The 24,257-nt window shown below is 40.0% G+C and overlaps 3 protein-coding genes, 1 long non-coding RNA gene and 1 pseudogene across 8 annotated transcripts; 2 read left to right on the forward strand and 3 right to left on the reverse strand.

The window, feature by feature from the left end:
* Positions 1 to 337: 337 nt before the first annotated feature.
* On the forward strand, positions 338 to 9,534 carry LOC113670622 (uncharacterized). 2 transcript variants are annotated; one of them, XM_089189556.1, is made up of 2 exons: positions 338 to 433; positions 6,827 to 9,534. In XM_089189556.1, exon 2 carries the CDS (start codon positions 6,861 to 6,863, stop codon positions 8,802 to 8,804), a length of 1,944 nt encoding a protein of 647 aa, XP_089045682.1. In that variant the 5' UTR covers positions 338 to 433; positions 6,827 to 6,860; the 3' UTR covers positions 8,805 to 9,534. The 2 variants fall into 2 exon arrangements, with proteins under 2 accessions (XP_089045682.1, XP_027042590.2); XM_027186789.2 differs by lacking the exon at positions 338 to 433 and adding an exon at positions 5,764 to 5,904.
* On the reverse strand, positions 517 to 5,252 carry LOC113670621 (uncharacterized). 2 transcript variants are annotated; one of them, XM_089189555.1, is made up of 2 exons: positions 4,933 to 5,252; positions 517 to 2,994 (listed from the first exon to the last, which is right to left on the reverse strand). In XM_089189555.1, exon 2 carries the CDS (start codon positions 2,942 to 2,944, stop codon positions 953 to 955), a length of 1,992 nt encoding a protein of 663 aa, XP_089045681.1. In that variant the 5' UTR covers positions 2,945 to 2,994; positions 4,933 to 5,252; the 3' UTR covers positions 517 to 952. The 2 variants fall into 2 exon arrangements, with proteins under 2 accessions (XP_089045681.1, XP_089045680.1); XM_089189554.1 differs by lacking the exon at positions 4,933 to 5,252 and adding an exon at positions 3,592 to 4,030.
* Positions 9,535 to 12,788: 3,254 nt separating the features above from the next.
* On the forward strand, positions 12,789 to 17,448 carry LOC149036189 (uncharacterized). 2 transcript variants are annotated; one of them, XM_089189558.1, is made up of 2 exons: positions 12,789 to 13,722; positions 14,716 to 17,448. In XM_089189558.1, the coding sequence occupies exon 2, from the start codon at positions 14,740 to 14,742 to the stop codon at positions 16,675 to 16,677; it is 1,938 nt and encodes a 645-aa protein (XP_089045684.1). In that variant the 5' UTR covers positions 12,789 to 13,722; positions 14,716 to 14,739; the 3' UTR covers positions 16,678 to 17,448. The 2 variants fall into 2 exon arrangements, with proteins under 2 accessions (XP_089045684.1, XP_089045683.1); XM_089189557.1 differs by having other exon boundaries at positions 12,792 to 13,633.
* Positions 17,449 to 17,818: 370 nt separating this feature from the next.
* On the reverse strand, positions 17,819 to 19,786 carry LOC113670595 (uncharacterized; annotated as a pseudogene).
* Positions 19,787 to 21,229: 1,443 nt separating this feature from the next.
* Positions 21,230 to 23,908, reverse strand: LOC149036190 (uncharacterized). Of its 2 annotated transcripts, XR_016181701.1 has the most exons (3): positions 23,837 to 23,908; positions 23,194 to 23,309; positions 21,230 to 22,295 (listed from the first exon to the last, which is right to left on the reverse strand). It is a non-coding gene; the product is annotated as an uncharacterized LOC149036190 (long non-coding RNA). The 2 variants fall into 2 exon arrangements; XR_016181700.1 differs by lacking the exon at positions 23,837 to 23,908 and having other exon boundaries at positions 23,194 to 23,781.
* Between the last annotated feature and the right edge of the window lie 349 nt (positions 23,909 to 24,257).

The following is a 24,257-nucleotide window of genomic DNA, read 5'->3' on the forward strand; positions in this document are numbered from 1 at the left end:
AAAAGGTTTCGCCGAAGAACAGTTATACAACTTGAAAAATATCCACACTCACCCCCCATACATTTCTCATGGTTCGTCGCCTACCGATTATGTTTATTTACAACTGGTCGCCTTTTTATCGGGATGTCATGTCGGTATTTCTTTTTTTTTTTTTTTACAAATTTGGAATTTCTTCGCATCGCTTCAACCGGCGTTAACGTTTCCCATCAACATGTTAACATATTAAAGGCACCAAGAGAGAGTCACAAAATGGGCCCTTAGCCAAATATTAGAAAAGTATGTCCATGCTTAACTGCAGTCAGGGGATTCCCCCGAGTTTTGCTTTCGGTTTCGGTCCACTTTAAAAAAACAAATTGGTTTACTGCATCAGTGTAGTTCGCTGCACTCTACCGTTGAAGGAAACAAGATATGTAAAGGGGAAGTCAGATTGAAGGTATTTAGCTATTGTCTAGCGACATAACTGACACGTTTACTACCTTGCTCGGTGAGAATGAAACTGAATATAGTCTGAACAAACACAGAAATACTCGTTTTATTTTACACTTATTATGTGACATAACTTATCGATTTTTTCGATGATGAAGGTTATAATATTCAGCAAAAAATTTGTTATGTATATTGTCTTTAATACCTTATGATAGAATAAAAAGAAGCTGCCGACAGTTCATAGTGTATATTTCACATTAATTGTACAGTTAGATGGTAATAAGCCGAATAGAAACCGTTGCTTGACCATCTAGCGAAGGTGTTTGCGTGACCATCCAACAAAGGTGTCAGTGCAGCAAGTTCGTATCTGCGTAGGACACGCAGAAAAATTATAGTTTCAATCACTAGCGCATTCTTTTTTTTTTTTTTTTTCCTCACAAATGTTTCGCAGCGAAGAAAAGGTATAATTTGTAGTCAACTCAGTAATGATTACGCTACTAAAACAAATAAACGGCTATTCTGAAAATTACACGACGCTCTTCCTCGTTTCATGCTGCATACGAAGAACAAATTCCTTGGCTTTGTCGTCAATCTTTTGCCATATTTTAATACCACTTTGACAGGGATCTCCTGAGCTACTTTCGCATACAGTCGTCGCGGACAGGGTGTTGTTTCCGAGTGACAGCCGCTCCTCGAAATCATCCTCTTCATCGAGTGATGAATCCAAACTTCCTGCTAAACTTGTAAACTGGTTTCTGGTAGTTTCGTGGTCAATTGGTAGACCTGTGCTCTTTCCTGAGAGTATTTCTGGCTCCACGCTTTTTAGCTCTTTCTGCAAATTCTGAAGATCTTCTCCAGGAATGGTGGCTCGGTACAACATCTTGCAGAGGTGTCGAAATTCTTTGGATAAGAGGCCCGATGTCTTTGCACATTGCATGTACGCCTGTTCGATCTCTTTGCTTATTTGATCAGAATATGTGGCAAAATACAGCTCCATTTCCTTTCTGTCTTCCACTCCTTTGCTTGGGTTGGTTCTCTTAAGTTGTGAAGTAAGTTTGGAGACAGAGTGAGCCGCAGCTGCGGAGATTTTAGCTTTAACGGAGGGCGAATAGTTGCATGGTTTCTCTTTTCCACTTGGAAGGATGTTTTCATCCCAGCTGACGAAGAATTTTTTTCCACTCACGTCACCTCCGAAACACTCAAACGCATGGGGGCGTGGACCTTTGACGGGTAACACCAGACAATCCCTCAGTTTCTCGTATTCTTTTCTTTTGTTAGTCATTTTCAACACACGCACATCTCCTGGATGACAACAGTGGCTTCGCATCACTACAAACTTCTGGCCGGCAGTAAAATCTCGTGCCTTGTCACCATCGACAGTGGGATTGAAGTAACACTCGCCATAGTTCAACTTGTTGAGAGGATCGCACACAGCAAATACTTCTCGAGATTTGGGGACAAGAACTCTTGTGTACTTAGCTTTCTCCATTTCTTCCAGCTCGCGCTTCTGTAAACGCTTAAGTTCCCTTTTTGTGCGACCGTCAATTCCTTTGTCTTGGATTTCTTGCAAAAGATGAATCTCCCCCTTTAAAGTTAGGAAATAATCAGACGTTTTTTTGTTTATGCCTTCCAGTAACTCATAGTAGCCATCTTGTAAGGCCTCAAGACTCTTTGCAGAAACACCACGTTCTTCCAGCAACATGATCATCCGTGAGTTAAGATAACCATTGGTGAATGGGCGTGAATAACCCATGACATTGACGGTGTTTAAAACGTCAGGCTCTTTCTTATCAGGGTCCAGGAACTTTTGCATTGATTTGTGGAACTGCACTTTAATGCCACCCAGATCTTCTTTAAGAATTAGCATTCCCTCGATGCCTCGATAGCGTACGTGGACGGCGCTAGGCTGGTAGTCAAGACCTAAGACTTCTTGCACTTCGGAAGCGAATTCTGAGGACATGAAACCACATCCATCGGTGAAAGTGTGCGAGGGGAAAACTCTACTTGTCACATCTGGTTCGACTTTGAAATCATTTTCAGCCAATTGTACAGTTTCGGTCAATGGTGAAAAGAGCATGGCGATTTTGCTGGCACGCTTTGCCGCGTTTTTCTCATCAGAAAAGTCTCCAAACTTTGACAAGAGGTCGTGGATTTCTTCATGTTTTGCCGCAATAAAGTAACAAGATTTTTTGGCAAGCTGCTCATCCGAGTGACCGAGGTAGATGTATGGGCGCCGACGACAAAATATCCCCCTTTCCAAAACGCTTCGGCAGAACTTGTTTGCATCTTCGACAGGCGTGATATCAAAAGTCAGCTTCATGAGATTTTCGTGGAAGTCAGGCCCATCACGTTGTCTCAGGTATTCTGTCAGCATGGTGCTCTTGTGCTTTTCATACTCAACTCTATAGTCGTTTCGACCGGTGCCATGGAATTGTACATGAATTAGGTGGACATTATCTTTGGTGGTCTCTACTGGCCTAAGAGTGTCTGGCTCGTCTATGCAGAGATGATAGGCCATTTGATGTATTTTGAAGACTGACAGGGTTCGGAAATCTTCGACTCTATTTCCTATAATTAAACAGATTCAGAGCTTGAATGAATGAATACACTTACAAACATTGTGAGCGCCGCTGAGATACCCCGGAACACCCAAACAATAAGCTCATTTCTGGAAAGGACCTCGCGTGCCATAAAATATAACCCTTTTTCCTTGTTATTAACTCAAATATTTATGCCCTCTTCAAGACGAGGAGTAGTTGAATTGATACATGACCCGGTCCGTTAGACAGCGGACAGACAACGATTAGTCATTTACATACCATTGCCGGAATTATCGATTTATCACATCATATTGTATAATATTGCTCAATTGGAGGATGTATGTATACTAACTTAAGACACTTTGTATTAAAATTTGCAATTAAGCCTTGGGATTTTGCATTTTTCACCGAGTTGATGTAAGTCTGGTAAGGTGCTCTGAAGGAATTCATGTCGCGTTCTAGCTTAGATAAATTAAGAAACTGATCTAAAACAGATATACGGAACACAATGAGTCAGCAGGGCTAGAACTGGATGCTCGGCAATAAAATCCACAAAGAAAGATCATTCCTAACTGATAGTGATATCAATTGATTAATTTCAGTCACTGATTATTTAGTTCCTTACCCTGCTTTTCCAAACTTCTGTTAACCAAGCGGTTAAATCAAGCGATTCTGTTAACTAAGCATTACATCCAAACCTTCTCCGGAGGTATTATGAACACAGTGTGTGCCTCGTGACTGCATTAGTTGAATACGTATGCTGTTTAAGGTCAGAAACGATAGGGACATTCCCCTTTACACTAATTTTAGCCTCAGCAATTGTTGTAGACGATGTAAGATATTTGGTGGGACCAATCAGGATGTGCCATGCGAGAAGGCTATCTTGTTTGTTCGGTTTTGTATTTCATATGTTCGGCCTTTAGAACTTGCAGCTGCATGTCAGCAAAAATTCCCGCAGTGTCATCACTTTCGGTTTCCTTTCACCGACCATCAAGGGTTTACACTTTCTTAAAAATTGTTTCTTATTGGATTTTCTTTTTCCATCTTATCGAAGGTTTAATTTTTAAACATTTGACAGATCTGAGTTTTTGAGGAATGACGAGTTTTGAAAGGCTTGGATGCGCACAATCGAACTATCTAGACAAGAATAATTAATTCTATGCATCATCGTTTAAATAGGGGTTTTTCCGACTGGCAATCAACTGTTTTTGTGACAAATGGAATCTCTGTTTCTCTTACAATTTCTATTCGGAATTCTACAATTTTGAAGTTCAGTCGGTAAGAGCGAAAATGAAATTTTTATGCGAAATTATAAAGTACACATGTGTTTCAATTAATTTCCTGCTTCAGCGATTGAATTGCAAATGAAGTTTGTCAAGTTGAGGTTAATTAAGGATAAATTTCCTGATTTACTCCGAAGAGAAAAACCTATGATAGCATTTACGTGTCATTGTCGAAAAACGTGAAATGCGGTTGTCGCAAGCATTGAACAGAATACATGAATACCGCTCGCCGATTAGTTGTTTTAAGTCGGAAACCGTGCCTTTGCGACGGCATAAACGAAGATTTACCAAGAGAGACATTAGATTCACGTTATTACTGGAGTACTTTTTCGTGTTTAAAGAGATTTCTATATTCCTCTAGGGCCCTGTTCTTCCTGATAAAGAGAAGATGCGGCCGGGAAAACCCGCATTTTGTTTATTTCGGTTTTTTAGCTTGAGTATGTGCTTGACTGACAAATAACTGTCCTGACCCTTCTCACGAGCTCATGTTTAATTGATCGTTTGCGCGAAAGAGACTTAATTTCTACAGACATAATCAGAGGCGAGCGTAAAACTCGAGAGATGCTTTACTCTTCGAGTTGTCTTTTAACAACACCAAATTCGGCTGTCTCGTTGATTTTGCGACTTTTGGTTCCTGCTTTGCCAGGGGATTTGTAAAGCAAGCAAACTTCTTACTTACCTACCTTGCAACTTTGCTGGTAAATCTTCTCTTTCCTTAACCGACTCTTCAGATAAAATAATCTCGACTCAGTGCATTTCCGCTAATAAAAACGCCACAGCCTTGTTTACTACAGTTCCCATGGTGCTGAATTTGTATATGACGATGTGTTTGGGAAATTCCCCTATAGCGTCTAGACATTCGTGCAGAGTTCCTTCACGTAATTGATAGTTTCTTTGTTTTTATGTAGCTGCATGTGGCATTTTTTATGCATCTTTTGTGCTTTATTTCTTGTTTAGGTTCCCTGCTCGTTTGCAATTGAAATACTTTTTCGAGAACAGACCATTGACGTCAGTTAAGAGGTTGAATTTCTCGGAAATACCTCAATCAGATAAACACATTTCTAAGAAACTGATATTAGACATGCGAGCAGTTAAAAAAAATATCATCAATCGTTTACAGCTGTCTAAACTTTTTACAGCACGGAATAATCACGCAAGAGATTTCACCGAAGAACAATTATACAATTTGAAAAATTCCTATTCTCGTCCCCTTAACTTTCCCATTGTTCGTCGCTTACCGATTCTGTTTATTTACAAACTCGATCGCCTTTTTATTGCGATGTCATGTCGGTATTTATTTTCATATGCCAGAACAATCAGGTTTTATTCTCAGACATTTGCACTTGTTTTTTACGAATTTGGAATTTCTTCGCATCCCCTACCAAGCTTTTAATTGATGTTAACGTTTCCCATTGTTGTGAACATGTCAACATATCAAAGGCACCAAGCCGGAGAGAGTTACAAAATGGGCCTTCAGCCAAATGTTAAAAAAAGGATGTCTAAGTAATATTCAATTGCGGTCAGGGGATTCCCCCAAGTTTTGCTTTCGGTTGCGGTCCACTTTCAAAAAAACAAATTGTTCACTGCATCAGTGTAGTTCCTTGCACTCTACCGTTGAAGGAAACAAGATTTGTGATGGGGAAGTCAGATTGAAGGTATTTAGCTATTTTCTAGAGACATCACTGAAACGTTTTTTACCTTGCTCGGTTAGAATGAAACTGACTATAGTCTGAACAGCCATTGAGGGAGATTATTCAATAGCCAAGCTAACTCAACTAGCTATGATCGAATAAGTTCAAGTTTGCTCTTGCCAGTGAAAAATGAGGTTATCAATCAGGTTCATTGTCAGTATAAAGAAATTGATGTAACCATCAGCTTCCTTCCATCTTGCCCTAGAACAGATAAACTTGAAGTGGTACGTTTAATTTGCGAACAGCTGAGCTGTTTACGGAAGAATACTTCTTCTTGACTAGTATATCAGTCGGTCTCGTTGCGACTTACAGAATTTGACCTCTTACTCGATATACATAGCTCAGCAGTATCGGCGATAAGATTGATCGAGTTTGAACTTAAAGTTTGGTATCTTTATGTTTCATGGAGAACGATTCGTTGGCATTTTGTATGATGTTTTCTACTTCTGGATTCTCTGGCGTTGTTTGTATTTTGACTTGCCCTACGGGCTCGTCAAAATACGACGCAACTCGTCCAAATATTCAGCGATACTACACACCAAACCATCAAGTGGAATATGAATATATATATTCCCATAGTTTTTCTGTGTTGTACACGTTGGAAACATAAGTTTATGTACAGTTATACCGTCGATCGCAATTTCCCATTTCTGTAAATTAGCAGCGTAAATTTGACGTCATCGAGTCTAGTTGCAATATTGAAGCTTGTTCAGCACTCACACATTTTTCCAATGTGCTATTCGCAAACACATCGGATCATTTCCAAACGTTAAATCTTTTTAAAAGTGCTACATAAATGACAAGTTTTGAAACATGTAAGCTACAATCGAATCTACAGTGGCGTTGGAAAAGGTCAATTAACAACTCCTTGTCTCCCTATCAACAGCAATCTTACGATTTCTTCGCGATAACTGGGTCTCATGGCTTTTGCTATATGCATCAGTTTCCAAGACAACATCGCTCCTCCCACCGGTGATGAAGTTTACATCAAATACGTGGAATTTAATGGCGAAGACGAAACACAATACGAGAAGGGGATTAAAAAACTCGATAAAACCCTTCTGTTTGAACACATGAGGCAGAAGGACCCATCGTTTCCCGAGAAGCTAATAGCCGTCTCTTTCAACACAAAACTGACGGAAAAAAATAAGAAAAAGATCTTCTGCGAGGATGTCTTGAGGCGAGGCTTATATTGTGATGGCAGTAACCGTGGTTCGTATCGTTTCCTTGGACATTCCGACAGTCACCTCTGGGAGAGAAAGTGCTACTTTATGAACGCCTCAGATACTGAAATTCACGATCTCCTCGCACGGTTTGGCGATTTCGCTAATACAACAAATGTTCGAAAACGCGCTAGTGAAATTGGCTCGTTATTCGTTCCATTTGAACACTTAGTGAAGCTTAGTGAGGATGATATTGGAGAAGAGCCTGATGTGAAAGGCAGATTCTTTGAAAAGATGCCTCGCCCTTTCACTAACGGTCGTGGTTTCATGTCTCCGGGATTCACCCTCAAGGTGCGACCCAAGCTTGGCGTGGATCACCCTGCACCTAGTGCCCTTCAAGTGAGCAACCAAGGCCTTCAGGGTATTTTGGTAGTTCGAGAAACTCTAATGAACGTTCCCCTAGTCCAATTCCGCAAGTCCATGCGCTTGTTTTCCACTTCCAGCAAGAAGGACGGCGAGGCAATTCCTTTTATTGGAATTGTTGATCATTCCGCTTCTGACGTGAACGGCTACCTTGATTCTCGATTGGTCATGTTTCTGGCAATCAGAGGTGTGTCGATAAACCATCTCAGGTCACTGCAGAATGGCTATTTGACTCTATTGAAGAGTATGTGTACGAATTCTGCGTCTGGCAATTATTTCTGCCAACTTACTGGACGAAAGGCAACAACCGAAAGAGAAGTTTTGGCCAGTCTGCAACGAGGTGAAGTAGAGAAGATGCTTGCTCAGTCTTTCGAGAATGCAAATAATGGCGAACCACAAAGACGTCGCGCAGTACGTACAAGAATTTTGGTACCCAAAGCAAGAGTGGTGTTCGGGGTTGGTGACCCTTATGGGAAGCTTAAGAAAGGAGAGTGTTACTTCAAACCAACCCTGCAAAATGACGAAGAATTTGAAGAGCTCGTGGTTTGCCCTGACCCCTGCTATCATCCTGGAGACATACAAGTGTTGAAGCTAAGCCAAGAGAGGCTGGACTATGAGAATCTCAAGGACTGCCTCGTGCTACCCGTAAACCACCGACACGCGTTTGACAATTCTGGTGCAAATAAGTTTTTCGTCAGCTGGGATCAAGAACTGATTCCAAAGCAGAAAAGAGATACACCCTGTCGCTATCAGTCAAAACGGTTCGAAGACGCCACAACCACTGTTAAAAGCTGGTTTCAAAGAATATTCCATGTTCTTAAGAAAAAGAAGAAATATCGAGATGAATTGATACACTACTTTGCCTCTTTTGAGGAAGACTTACTTCGAAGGATTGGCGATGTTTACATGAAGTTTGCAGAGACACATGGCCCATATTCTAAAGAATGTACAAAGCTTAGCAAGATGAACCATCAGGCTGCAAACTTGATGGCAAACAGTGATGATTTGTCGAAAGAGCTGGAAAGGTTGGAAACCTTGCCACAACCAAGACCCTCTGCTTCTGTTAATTATCATTCAGCGGAGCGATCACCTCTTTTAGGAGGAGGAGGAGAAGACGTCGATGATGTGCACGAAGACTCTGCCGTTTCAATCACCGCCCGAATACGTCGTTCCTTGCCTGGTTACCAAGGGAAGCCAGCGTCGCCCCAAGTTTGGAAAGAATTTGACAGGGAATCAGAAAAGTTCGTCGAAGAATTTTACGAAAATAGCCGCATTTAGCACAAGAACTACTTTAGTCTGCGATCAATGCAGACACTTTCCAGTCTCAGTGCTGTGACTGATTTGTCTTAATGAAACTATACATTCGCTTTGATTTGGGTTGTTGCTCTCACTGGCTATGAGTTCAGTGCATAAGTTTTCTCTTTTTGAACTTGAGACGATTAGGTGACAAGGATAACTCAGCTTAAAGAGTTATTGACCCATTTTAAAGAGCTTACATCAAGAAAAATCTTTCAATGTGTTTCAAGTCTGATGAAATAGTCATTCGTCCTAAAGAGAACTCGTAACAAGTCTGTACTCAACTTTGACTGCTAGAAGTTCGTAAACGAGAATCCTTGAGTTGGTTGCGTTTTTGTCGAAACTAAAAGTTGTTTAAATGTTGCGTAACAATTGTTACAAAATGCATTGTGATGGGTGAAAGTGATATAAACAGAAGAGATGAGATGAAGAGCTAACAAAGCAATAGATGAATAAGTTCTTTTGCTACGCTTCCAAAAATGTTAAAACGAGACTAACTGCAGCAAAGCCTATTTTTAAAAAACTTTTTGGCTCTGCTTTTTGCTCTGCTATGTAGAGTAACTTGAATACTGTGTTATTTCAAATTATGTAATGAAGGTAACTAAAGTGGCTCATTTTAAATGTTAAATATAGTAAGCCCACGAGTAGCAGTGCTTTTTTAGTCCCCATGTAAGGTACATATTTGTTCCAAAATTAAATGAAATGTACTAAATGTCTCGTTGCAATTTACATTATAGACAAACGTAAAAGAGTGGTATATGTAGTTGTATGTAACGGTTGAAGTTAGGGACTAGTCATTATCAAGCGAATGTAAACTATTATATCATTAAGTATTCGAATGGTGAGGTAAACACTTATAAATTTGTTTCGATAGTGAGTGGTAACAGCTTTTAAAAACTAATTTAAAACGTGATCACCGAAATCCGCAAAGACAGATGATATCGAGATCGTTCACCGCGTTATCATGGGAGGTATGAATATGGATAACTTCCCGGCGTAGCAGGAAATTTGAAATAGAAATTGCCATGGGTAACGTGGATAAGTTCTATCAGTTTCTCGTCTCTTGTCATTATATATCGCCGTAGGATTTTTGTTGTGTCGCAACAAAATTTACCTTTCTCCCTCTATAAGGTAGCCTGCGGTAGGGTGTAATTTTGGCGGGCGAGTGCTCGGTATTATCTTAGTGAAAATTATGGTTGCCATCTCTGAATTTACGGCAGTGGAGGCTGAGGAGAGGAGAAATTTGTATCAAGGGGGTTAACGATGGTCAAAAAGAAGGAGAGGAAAGAGAGTGGTGTAATGTACATTCCAATAAGCCCCCCTCTTTGTAATTTGCAGTTAAATTTCTACAGTCTTCCCTAAGTCTTTGTTGGTGACAACTGATCTCCCCTCCATTCTCCAATTCCTCCTGAAAACCATGTGATCCCCCCAAGATCATCCGACCCCCTCCCCTCCTCCCATCCTTACCCCCCTTCCCCCCCTCTCCCAGCCATGAATAATGACTAGTCCCTTATGTGGGTTATTAATCCTTCAACTCCAATGAGTGACCAAGACAGAATTTCTCCTAACAGTATCAAGCAGACAAGAGATGAGAATAAAGAAAAATATTAGTTAGGGTATTATTAATTGATCCAATACCAAATTCTCCAAACTAACATCACAAGAGCTATATGAAAGACAGTAAGGAGAAATACTAATGAGATCTTGGGAGTTAAAGGGTTAATGAATTGTTATTAGGTGCTATATTGTTTGGCTGGGCTTGATGAAAAGGGATTTCCCCCCATCCAGGGGCCATCTAGTCAAATTTTAGACAAATGTAGTAAGCATCTTTAAAGAAACAAAACTCTTTAACAATATTATAAAAAACTATGAAATTTTGATCAGTTCATCACTTCAGAAAGACCTATCCAGGAAATCAAAATCGAGATGAAATGGTTAAACCATAGTTAATTATTAACTTCTGAATTTCATATCATAAAATGGGGGATGCTGTCTGTCCCCCATACTTTTTTTCAGACAGAATTAATGGGAAAAGGTTATAACTTCTTAGGCATAACTATCATGGATTAAACCATGATCCTGTGGAGTGGATTTGGGGGAGGGTCTTTGGCAATACCATGGCAACCAAACACTTCCTTATAAGGATGTGGATCTAATATCTCCTTAATTATTTAACTTAATTCAATTTTGCTTCATAGGATCACAGCTTACATTAAAAGGATAGCCTGTGCCAATTTTCACATCAATTCCAAGGTCATAAATTGAAGTAAAAAAAGGTGGAGGCAGATGGCAACTACCACGAAAGGGCAGTTTTGAGAAAACTGCTGTTAAAGTTGACACAAGGGAAAACTCTTTCTTTAACCAATGCCATATCACTTGAAGGTGCTTATAGCATCATTAAGCTCCAAAATATCACTCTTCAACAATTTTGAAATGAAAAGAAGTGAAAATTAAATATTTTGAGTCATTTTTACACTCCTGGGAGCTAAAAATTAGAGGCTCCAGCCTCATATGTTGTGCCTTCTTTGTTAAGTGTCTTGTTCTCATCCCTTTTCCTTGCTTGGCTCTTGGCAAGTCTGTACTTTTTGTGTTGTCCCTGAATTCTTTTCCCTGTTTGTGACACTCTCTTAATCTCTCTTTTTACTTCCTTTTTTTGTAAAGGTTCCAACACCAATGCCAGCCTTGACCATAACATCGTGTTTCCTTTTCTACACATGACCAATGCAGTCACGTTTTATAACACGATTACAATCTGCTGCCCCTGTGAGATGACTGTTGTCCCATTCTTTGTACTCTTCTGTTTTTTGCCATTGTTCATATTTTTTGGGGATTTGTGCAGTTCTTTATTTTTGTAACACAAGTCACAAACACCATAGTAATTCCAAACAGAACCATAGGATTTAGAGTCTCCATCAGAATTCATGAACTTATAACGTCGCTTGTAATCTTGACTTCTTTCCCAAATCTTTTGGCAGCCTCTAATTCCATACTTGGGCTAGAGCCACCAAAATTGCCATCACAAGCATGCTGATCTTGCCATGCCTCGAATTCTTCCTCAGACATAGTGGCCTTCTTCTGGGTGCACATATTGCAAATCTTTGAAAGACACTCATAGTCGAGAACCTTTCCAATTGAGGCAGAAAGTACAAAGCTAGTACTATGATTAGCATGTTTCGTTAACTGGGCAACCTGGCCCTAGAAAGTTACTTTAAATGCAGGAATCGGATAGGGACCTCTGGAAACAGAACTCAGAGGGCGTTGATTCGAGAAATCTCTAGGACTAGGGTCGATTTTGAATTCTATTTCCATAGCAACCGATCATCATTGATAGACATAGTTACGGAAATTGCGTTTTTCAGCTTTTACCGGTAAAATTAATTGAAAAAGACTTCAAAACCTCAAATTAGATAGGTTAAACTATCGATTTAAAGCGAAAACCAAAAAGTGGTTGAATGACCAACCATTCGCAAAAATCTGACGAGACGGCCCCCTTAAGTGCAACAGTATGCTGTTGCTGTGCCTGCGCTGGTAAGAAAAGCAGAGCTGTTTATTTGCTAGATTGACCGACTCAAAATATTTTCCGCGGATATGCCCAATCACAAATTTTGATTTCCTGCTCAGTTGCCTGTGGATTTGTAAAACATGCAAACTTCTTACTTCTCTATCTTGTAATCTCAGTTGTAATAATCTTGGCTATAATTCTGCTGCTAAAAGCATCCCGGCCTAGTTTATAAACTGGCTCTAGTTCCTCTTATGAGCTATATTTAATATTTGCATATGACGATGTGTTTGTAAAATTGCAGAGCTTTGTTTGCAGAAATGTTTCGTTGTTTTTATGTAGTTGCCTGTAGTTGCGGAACTTTTTTTTAATGCGCCTTTTGTTTTTATTTCCTGCTTTATTAAAGTGTCCCTGCTTGCTAATGATTGCGAGTGTCAGAACTTTTTATGTGAGTACGCATCACCATCTGATCACTGATGTCCATTTAAAAGTTGAATTTCTCGGAAATACCGCAATCAGATTAAGACATTTCTGAGAAAGTAATGTTAGACTTTGAGTCAATCATTGTGTCATCTCAGTGACATGCTCCTCCTACTCAACTGACATTTCTTTTGAAGCTTTTCACCGCACGGATATTTTTGTCAATATCGACCTCACGAAACGACCCTTGGTAATTTCTACTTGAGGGGGTGGTGGTTGGGGAAGTGAATGTTAACTGAAAAAAGCAAAAACTTCTTCAGCTAAGAAAAATATTATGTATTATATACAGAAATCCAAACTTTCTCCCGCGAGGAAAGAAATATCGTGAGAGGTTACCTCCAGAAAAAAAATAAACATTTGAAAAATCCTCACCATCACCCCCATAACTTTGTTCACGGTTCATCGCTGCCTTTCAAGAAAGCCGACTGCCTTTTGTTTACGTTGTCATGCAACTATATCATGATATATGTCAGGTCAACTAGCTCTTTTTCACAAAAATTTACCTTAGTTTTAAAGGAATTTGGGAACTTTTGTTGCATTCCCCCCAGCTACGAAGCTTCAATCGATGTTAGCGAGCTTTTGCCATAAATCCTGAACATGCTATCGTATTGACAAGACACTGACAGAGGGGTCATAAACTGGGCCTTTGGCCATAGATAAGAAAAGTATGTTCGAGTAATTTCCAAATGTAGTTTGGGGACTCCCCCGAACTTGGGTCTCTATTTATATACTTTATATAAAGCTGAGCGGAATTGGTGCGCTGCGTCGGTCTCGTTCGTTGCATTCTACCAACAAAGGAAATTTGGAAGATATGTGACAAGGACACGCGAACGTAAGTAGAAGTATTAAGATGTCAAACAACATCATTGACGTATCGACTCACTGCTCGGTCAATACTGAATAGCTTTATGAACGGCTTTGGTAAGTTGTATGCAAAGCCTGTCGATGTTAGCTTTAATACTCCTCCATCTTCCCTCCACCAATGGTTTATCTAATGCACCAAAAGTTATGGAAGAAATCTTGCTACTCGACGAACGTAACATTGTTACTGCGACCAAAGGCAGAAAAGAAAGGAAGTAATTTCCTTGCCATGCCAAATCTGATGATAGATCTATAATTTTCACTTTTGAAGAGTAATTAGAGAAACAAAAGTATGGAAAATCTGCGCGCTCTCTACTTAAATGTTAGCGGAATCGAATTCGCGTATATTGACTAGCTCGACCAACTGATTGATAACATGAACACCTTTGTCGTTTAAATTTTATCGTTCATTTCGTTAAACGAGGCAGTTCTAGAACATTCTTTGGAATCTGATCATCACGTAACAGTGTTTACGATTTTCGTCATACCCGGAAAAAGCTTCGTGACCTTTCGATTTCGGTTTTGTTTGGATTAGGGAACAAGGTTCTTCAGTGAGAGATCTTAATTTTCTTTTTCTAGCTAGCGCCATGACTTAGAGAGAGCAAGGCTGCATTGTGTAATCGCTGTCAGAAAAACTCTCTTTGAAACAGAAATCTTTTACAAGTGTTTATGTTGAATGAGTTTTTTGTTTTCTGTCACAGCTTTTCTTCTTGAAATTTGACCCTAGTTCTCCAAACTTGTCTCTTGTAGTGCATGTCAGTGTTTTCCAATCTTAAAACCATACTTGACTGTTTTAATTTACGCGGAATTTGTGGTTTCATTTGTTGCAAAGTTGATTTTGACATCAGCAAACCGTGACTGAATGACTGAAAACTTCCTTGTCACTCGTGAATCCTTTGGGCTGCGATTCATCGACTGCTCGATCATTCCGTCGGTGATCAAAATGCTAAGCTAAATTCACACAAACCATGAATAAGTAGTTTTGTAAGAGGCAGGAAAGGCATTTTCACTTTTTCTTTAAATTTTGGCTGAGGTTTGACTTTCCTCCACCAGGTGATCCCTGAATTAAGCTGTGATATGGCAAGGCCTCTCCGTATTCCATGTACTGAACCATTGCCGGTGTTTCCGTCTGATGGGAAACCTTACGTGATTCACGTCATCATTAAGCCTGAGGAAGGTGACCAGGAATGTCTGCTATTCAAACAAAAAGCGGAACAATTGAAGAAATGTTTAATGATTGATCAGCTTCTCTCCGAAGGAAATAGGCAAGGAACAGATTTAGAGAAAACTGTATGGAAGAAGCTCTTGATGCTCGAGTTTTCGTCTTATCCTAGGGACAAAATTAGTAAAATATTAGCCAGGGATGTCGAATACAACGGCTCAAGGTATTGCTTTCTAGGATTTTCAAAGTCACAGTTAAAAGAAAAGAAATGCTTTCTAATCGCCGAAGACGTCATGCAAATCCGTGAAAGAAGAGCAAAGTTTGGCAATTTAAGCAAGGATATCTCGTTTGCTGAACGCGTAGCTAAGGTTCAAGACATGTTTGAACCATACGAACTAAGTTTGGAATTAGCAGAGGGCGAGTTTATATTCGAAACCAAAGATGGGAATCTTGAAGAAAGTGGTTTTATGGCGCCTGAACTTGCCCAAAAGATCAAGGAAATAGCAGCACTCAATCTAAGTAATGATCCCAGCGTTGTTGAAATTATTTGTCCAGGATTTGCGGGTAAACTTCTATTGTCTGACGAAATTCTTGCCAGAACGACGGGTGACGAACATCCCCACTTAAAGGCCCTTTTCAAAACTTCTGCAATAACTAAGAACCACGGCAACGCACTTACACTGTGTATTGTTGACTATTCCAAACCATTTGAGGTTGGCTACCTGGATATTTTCACTGTGATGCTTCTGCATTGCCAAGGTGTAGAAAGTCGATATCTACTGGAACTTCAAAGAGAACATCATAACCTTCTAAGAACACTGGAAACCGATTTGACCTCTGCGAAGTACTTCCTTCGTGTGAATGGAAGAAAGGAACTTTTGGCCAAAATAGACAACGGAATGACGCCTGAAGCACGGGAAATTATTTCCAAAATAAAGAAAAAGGAAATTAGAAAAATGCAGAAGTGCATAGATGGCCCGGAAGAGATGAAAGTCCTTGTGAGTGAGTCGCGCGAAGTGTTAGGAGTTGTCGATCCAGATAATCAGCTTCCATCCAACGAGTGCTTCTTTGCTCCTAACTTGGATGGTATGCTGTCCTATGAAAAAGAACGTTTTGAATCGGCAAAACAGGTTCTTGTTATTCCGCAACCGTGCTACTCTGCGTCAGATATCCAAAGGTTCAATCTTTGTCGCCGAATTGAAACCTACGAGAAATTGAAAGACTGCATTATTTTGCCGTCGCAAACCGAAAAGCGATTTGTCTCCAGAAAATACATTGTTTGCTGGGATAATCGCCTCATGCCCCGATTCCATTCATCCGCCTGGAATTTTTCCGAGATTCCGAGTCAAGTTTCAAAGTTTTTCCTTGGCGTCTTTCAATGTTCGAATGTGAAATCTTTCTTGTTGAGTGGTCGTTCTGAAGACACAGAAGTTATGGTTAGCGCCGAAGCTGAAACAAGTGAAGGAATAACGCCGCCCATGACTGTTCTTGAGCCGCCAGAAGATGCATTGTTTCAGAAGGAGCTGAAGAAGCATTTCGCTGAATTTAAAAGCAGCGATGACTTGATTTCAAGAGCAAAGTCACTTTTCAAAAAGTTTGCACTTCTCGAAGGATCGACGTCATGTTCAGTTTGTAAGCAACTCGGAAAGTATTTATCTCCGAGTTTTGACTGGAATGCTAATAGAGAGAAGATCGACAGACATTTGGAAGATCTCGAAAAGAAATGCGAGAACCTGCATTCCCAGATGGAGAAAAGCAAAGAATCTGCAGAGGAAGATCTGAAAGGACTACGTACAGCCATGATTAAAAATCTGAACGATTTTATTACGGTCACAACCGGAGGGCAGCGTTAAAACGCTGTTTCTTCTCAAACACTCAAGTAAGATTCCGATTTATTGATGAAATGTTGTGACAAACCTCATAAGAAGTTTTCGATTGAAGGTGCTACATGCCTGCATACGCTGCTGCTCTTGTAATAGTCGTTCAGGAAGACGCTGCAAAAACCATCTTGCTCTGCTTTCTAACCCTCGACGAGAGTCAATTTATTTTAGAGGCCTGCAAATGGTCTACGAATATAGCATGTTTTTGGCCGTCAGATTCCCCAATCAGTAAGTGCACAGCAGGTCATTTATAACAAAATAATCTGAGGCTGGAGGACATTTTTTAGGAATATCTGAAAATAATCTACATTCTGTTGAGGTCGCCGCTTGTATCAGCCAGTTAAACTCACCATCAATATCAAAGGAGTATTAGTACTTACCCAACGAGCATCAATCTCCTCCTCTAAAGTGTGCAATTGACACTTTCAATTCAAGATTACAGACGTTGCGATTGTAATTAAGTGTGTAAAAATTAGGCCTCTAGAGAAAAAATTCTGACACAAGCTTTTTGGAGTATGCATTTCGCCCATTTTCGAAGGCTGACGAGCATCATTCTATTTCCTGTCAAGATTGTTCCAAACAACCCTTAAGTCAAGATTACGCATTGAAAGGTTTGAGAAGTTACTTCGTATTTTTCCCGTGCTTTACGTTTTCCTTTTCTACATAGCGTTATTGCAAAGGCTTGAATGAAGTCACCATATCAGCTTTCATAGTATGTAGAAATAAAATTTTGCGATAGCTTTATTTTGCGAGTTAGTGTCTTTTTGCGGGGAGACATCTTTTTTGATTTTCGAGCTCTTTGCGTCTTTTTGTTGTTGTTGTAATTGTTTTTTATGTCCAAGAAGTAGAAATTGGGAATGAAGGAAACGTGATCTTAAATTTTAAAGCTCAAACGCTTTCTGCATCAGAGTCATTTCAGTGAAATGTTTGAAATGAGTTAAGTAACTACCATACTTTATTGCCTAAAAGCAAAGAGAAACAACAACAAAATCAAACAAAAAGCCTACCCTTATATACTTCCCTTCCATACCGAGTTTTTTGAGAGAGGAATTTGTTTATAAGACTGAAGATAGCAAATTTTTTGCGCTGAATTCTTTTTTCGGTGAAGAGGGTCTTTTTTTGGCAGATAGTTTATGGAAAGTCAACTAAATCCACCAAAATAACACAATGCTCAAATTTCCCGCTACAAAGGAATCTCTCAGCACAGAGAATCTCGCCACTGGATTAAACTGGTCTTTTTTTTTTCCAATAAAGAAGGGAGAGGGGTTAAACGCGAACGGTTGGTGAGTCCCTGCATCTCTATCTCGTACGCTTTTTCAAGCTGCCTCAGATGTTTCTGACTTGATCGTAACGCTCGCTCCAGCCAAAGTCTCTGAGAAGAGTCTCCTTGAGCAATTCGCATTCGGTACACGTCGAACCGAGTAACGACGCATACTTTACAAATAGCTCTGAAGCTTTTTGGCGCAAGTTCTCGTATTCTCTAAAATGACTAAAATGTTTCACGAGCGCTTGGTGTGCTTTGTGCTGCTTTTTCTTCGCTTCCGTTTCACTAACGGGCTTCCTCTTCACACACTCATGGCCGTTGGCGACTTCTGGCAATCTTCGGGCTATTTTAGAGGATGTACTGGTTATGTACCCCGTGTAAGGACTGCTAACAAAGAGCGGTATTAGCCCCTGGTCCCAGCACACGAAGTACTTGTCACCACTCACCCGTCCCCCAGCGCATTCATTAGCATGTGGTCGCGTCCCCCAGCGCATTCATTAGCATGTGGTCGCGCCCCCCTTGTAGGAAACACGATACAATCAATACAAGCTTCCTTTCCATGAGTAATCTTCAACACACGAACATCTTCCACATGGTAAGAAGGCATTCGCATTACCAGAACAAACTCAGCAAATGAGAAGCCATTTTTCTCCGCCTCGTGGAGCGTCGGTTGGAAGAAACATTTACCATGCTTCAGCTGACCGTATGGATCACTCACCCCATAGACAACGCGAGAGTCTGGGATCAAAACTCTAAAATCTTTGACTTCATCACTTCTTGTGCTGGGAACATCTAACAAAGTGTCTGTCGTTGTGATGTCACACAGAGGTCCACCGATCTACTTTGCGGTTTTTCTCTTCTAACAGATCATTATTGCCTTGCTCTTCATTTTCGCTGACTATTTTACAGTGTTTCATGTTTTCAATTTGTTTTATCGTCAGGTTTTGCAACTCACGCACAACACTGTGCGACAGTCCTTCTTTCTCAATGGTTTGTAACAACTCGTCTTTTCCCGTTATACGCAAGAAGTAACTGGCGTATGTCTTGTCTTCCAACCTCTCGAGCAATTCATGATTTCCCTGAAGTGTCTCCAGATATTCATGAGAGACACTGCCTTCGGTAAACAGCATCACCGTTAGTGCGTCCAAATAGCCCAGTGAGTACGGCTGCGAGAAACATACGATACCAAGCGTTTTCCAACTTCTCATAACGTTTTGACGAGAGGAAATGTCCGACATGGAATTTCTAAAGAGCGCTTTTACCTTGAGGTTTGGCATATCGTTGAAACGAACCAGAGTCCGTCTAAAACCTTTGAATTTAACTTCAACTACGCTAGGCGCACATGGAAGGTTGCATAGGGTCTTCACATCCTGAGAGAGTGTACACGACATAAGACCACACCCATCCGTGAACACATATGTACCCAATATGCTTGTTACGTCATCGATGACGCCCTGGTTTTAGTTCCAAACTACGCTGGAAAGGTGAGAAGGGGAGAGCTATCTTTTGAGATCGTTTTGCCACCGGGAAGATGTCATTGAAGTTTTCGAATTTTTCCAACAAACCGTGCAAGTCAGTCAGCGAAGCATTCATCACGTAGCAAGTGCTGTGTCTAAGCTGGGAGCTCTATTGTCCTAAGTAATAATACCGTTGCACTCAATTCCTTTCTTAAGAGTCTCGATTATGAAGTTTTTGTCGTTTGAAGAAAAAGGTGACCACCATCAGCTGCTCGAGAACTTCAAGACCTCGTGTGCTCACCAACCAGTGCACTAAAAGGGAATTTTTGACTTTCTTGTATGAAGCGAAACTTGGATTCATCTAAGGTACATATTTGTTTCAAACTGAAATGTAGGCACGAAATGTCTCGTTGCAATGATAAATAGAAACAAATGTAAAAGAGTGCTAAATTTGGGAACTTTTGTTGCATTCTCTCCAGCTACGAAGCTTCAATCGATGGTAACGAGCTTTTGCCATGAATCCTGAACATGCTGTCGTATTGACAAGACTCTGACAGAGGAGTCATAAACTGGACACTCGGCCACAGATAATAGTAATTTCTAAATGTAGTCTGGGGACTCCCCCGAATTTGGGTTTCTATTTATATACTTTATAGAAAGCTGGGAGGAATTGATTCGCTGCGTCGGTCTCGTTCGTTGCATTTTACTAACAAAGGAAATTTAGAAAATATGTGACAAGGACACGAGTACGCAAGTAGAAGTATTAAGATGTCAAACGACATCATTGACTTATAGACTCACTGCTCGGTCAATATTGAATAGCTTTATGAACAGCTTTGGTAAGTTGTATGCAAAGCCTGTCGATGTCAGCTTTAATACTCCTCCATCTTCCTTCCATACCGATGGTTTATTTGATGCGCCAAAAGTTATGGAAGAAATCTTGCCACTCGACGAACGTAACATTGTTACTGCGACCAAAGGCAGAAAAGAATGGAAATAATTCCCTTGCCATGCAAAATCTGATGATAGATCTATAATTTTCACTTCTGAAGTGTAATCAGAGAAACAAAAGTAGGGAAAATCTGTGGGCAATTTTTAAGGCGCTCTCTACTTAAATCTTGGCGGAATCGAATTCGTGTACATTGACTAGCTAGACTAATTTATAATGGTAATTGAACTGAGTGGAGTGCAATTTGGGCTGCACTCATACATGTGATTTGAAATCACAGGTATGATTTCAGACCAAAATTGCACTCCACTCAGTTCAGTTACCACTTTATTACATCCATTTTGAAATCGCCCAAGTAGTGGTCAGTTCAAATATTTTATTGATGCAGTACTGAGCTAGTTTGAAATTAAATTCATCCAATTTTTGGGGGGGAAAAAAACAAGAGTTTTGGAAACAAAGGTTGCAAAATTTGTCACAGGATACTCTTTGTCTTTCATTTTCCTGCAATTACATGGGTTACTTTAAGCAAGCCTTGAAATCTGATTGGTTGTTTTTTTTCAGTGTAGCCTCCTTATTGCCTGGGAAAATGATGCGATTTAAGAGCGACGGTCAGGAAATATCGACCAAAATCTTAATTTCGTGGCAAGAGTTGAAAAATCGCTTTCTTTCGTTTTTTGCCCATAAGTAGCTTTTAGGTAGATAAGATACCTGATGTGGATTGTTCCTGCCAAAAGCTTTTTATTTTTGAGAAAAATTAGAATATCGGTTTTTGTGGTCGGAGTCACAAAATTGGCTAATCATTTACGTGAAATTTGCATATATCATCTTGCCTCTCGTTCGCAAACAAAGTCGTACGGAGAAATTTGGACACTTTATTCCAACAGAATCACTGTTCTTCTTTTACTAGAAGATTCTTTTAGAGCAAAAGCGACACTCACCGAGCAGAAATTATTTAAAAATGAGGAATAGGTTTTATGAATAACAAAAACTCCGTTTTGTTATTGATTTTCGACGGCAATATTGCACATGTGGTATAACTCCAAATTGACTTCATTCTAGTTAAATCCCACATTTAGACATACATCTAAAATATACCTGGGAATTAGCTTGGGTTATTGAAGGAAATCTCTATAAGGCGGTATCGAAGTTAAGGAATTTGCATGGTGGGTCGACGGTAATTGTGTAAACACTTCCAGTTTCGAAATCCATGAAAGTGGATATTTGATCCCCAAATACTCATTTTTCTTAATCCTTGTAGGTTTTACAGTTGCAAAGTTGTGTTTCTACTTAAAGAGTGAGATAGAAAAGCCAAACTGGGTGAGTTTTGGCCATTTTGAAACGCTAAACTCTGTTTCGTGACTAAACGTGATATTGGGGAGTCGATCAGTCACGGAATCACAATATTAACAATGTATTTCTTGACGTCGTATGAGAGCAGTGTAAGGGTATAATTGAATGAGTAAAACAGCAAGTTTTGGAAAATATGGCTCTCAAAAGTCGGTTGCCATGGTAACGTCAATGCTGACGTACAAGTCACGACGACTTTAACATGTCCCCAGATGATTTTTAGGAAAAGTCGCTGGGTTTGGTGCTCAAAGCTTGAGTGGCGTGTACATCAATTCTTTATCCAAACCACTAGAACAAGTGTAATTTCCAGTTTCATTTTGTTTTGAGGACATAATAGATTCCCAGAGAAGATCTAGATCATTAGGCGCTATTTCACCAAGAACAGCTGAAACCGCTTGCTTGGCTTTGCGCTAAGGTGGTCAATAGGTTCTTCCAACTTCATTCCTGTAGTGCTTGTCTCGGTTTCTTCTAGGAGGGTTGCTGGTAAATATAATGACGTTTCTTGCTCTAGTAAGTCATGTGCTACCACCGAACAAGGACTACTTGCAGCAATTGGAAGGTTACACATCACGCCCTAGACAAGGACGCAAAATAAATATAACGTAAACTGTATTAAAAAAAAATTAATTGGGTACATAATTATCAAAGTTAACCAACACTTAGACAAAGATCAATAATCCCTCCTGATCTTTGTTGCCTTTATTATGGACTAAAAATAAAACCTTTTTTGCTGTCTTAATTTATGATAAAAAGTGCCTAATTTATTACATAAAATACCTTTCATTATGACAAATAAGTACGAACTTTAAAGCGAGTAGTAAAGGAACCCGGAGTGGTATATTGGAAACCCGAAACGTTTTTCTGGGCGTTATTCACCGTATTCTTAACCTTGAGAAAATCACATGAACTCGTATCCCAGGCGGTATAAGGTGGAGGGATGCGTGTGTGTAGGTGGGGGCAATTGGAAGCAAAAATGCAGTTTTTTTTAAATGAACCCTTTATTCTTAAAAGACCAATTTGGCCTCAGCTTACCATCGCGGACTACGTGGTCTTTAACTTGTTGCCATTGCTTCAAGTTCTCAGATTTTGGTGAGAATAAGAATAGAAAATCCGCTAAATAAATTTCAACTGTGTGCAGACGCAAGGGCGACATAAAATGCACGGGGTATTAAACCTCTTCATCATCTGCGGAACTCAGGAAAAACTGACGTAGAAGGCACAAAATAAGCATATGGCATTGTTTTCTTGGATACCAGCACACAGTCTGAGGTCCACGAAATCGGTTAATTTGTGCTTTCTATCCCTATTCGTTACATTTCAAGGAAAGGCATTAAGGAAACGGGGCCCGCTCATGCAGATTTTGTGATGATAAGGTCCCTATCCATTTTTTTTTAATCTTTTTTGCCCCGCGGGCCTTGTTTGGTGCCATTGTTAGTAACACTATTTCCATTGAGTGCCAGTTCAGAACTTACAGAAGTCTCAATGGTCTCAGTTTCCTCGTAAGAAAGGTTCTTGGTCTCCGGAAGCTTTGTGGGCAGCTCCCCTATTTTCTGCATGTCAAGATTAACCCGGCAGTTGCGACAAATACCTGTTGAGTGAATCGATGGAAAATGCAGGTTTTTGCTGATACGATATAATCACTATTCTGAACAACTACGGTCTTAATTTACACAAGTAAGGGAACCTGTTTTAAAAAACTTAAATGATAGATTTTCCTGCCCTTTCATATACTTCAACTCTTCAATTCCCTACCCTTTGATATACCTGAAGCCTGATAAAGGTACCCTTTAGGGGCTGAGCCTCCCTGTAACTATCTATAAGCCATCAGGGAATCTGCTTTAAAAAGCTGTAATTTTAGGAGTCCGGTGAAGGCTTCTAAATTTACCTTTTTGCTTCTAATATAAAATGTTAGAATAATGAAAGGAAAAGAAACACGTAAATAAACAAAGGCTATTGAATTTGCGACCGTCACGGCTACTTAATTATTGAAAAAGTCAAAAAAAAAAAAAAAAAAGAAAAGTGCTTTCAAAGTGCTTTAATTGAAGTGTCAGATTGGACCTCCATTTTAGAGCTGGTCTGTTTGGTTGAAAAAGATGAAAAATGATGTATACATACCTGAACCAACTGGAATAAAAATTCCAAGTTTCTTCTATATCAAATAACAAGCACTTTTGCCAAGTCCTCGTTCTGCCTTTGCGTTTTTTGGGCTTGTCCGCCGTGCTTTAGCGAAGATTAGCGAAGGAACTCAGCACAGATTCGATCCTCGACGCCACCCAATACCAAGGGATGAGCGGTGCCGGGGACAAATCGTTAATTCCGAAAGGTCTAACTCCGAAGAAAAGGATGTAGATACTCTTCCCAAAATAAGTTCGATTTCAGTTTCTACGTCACTTATTGACAAGGAAGACTTATGAACCGCGATGTCTCTTTTGCAGTTCAGAAATGGAATAACCTCAGTTGATCTGCTCCTATCTCTGGGGTCAGAAGAGCAAGAACCGCCGACTAAGGAGCTAAAAGAGCACTTAACGTCCATGAT

This window comes from Pocillopora damicornis, chromosome 12, assembly GCF_964200805.1.
Source record: "Pocillopora damicornis chromosome 12, jaPocDami1.2, whole genome shotgun sequence".
Lineage (NCBI taxonomy): Eukaryota > Metazoa > Cnidaria > Anthozoa > Scleractinia > Pocilloporidae > Pocillopora > Pocillopora damicornis.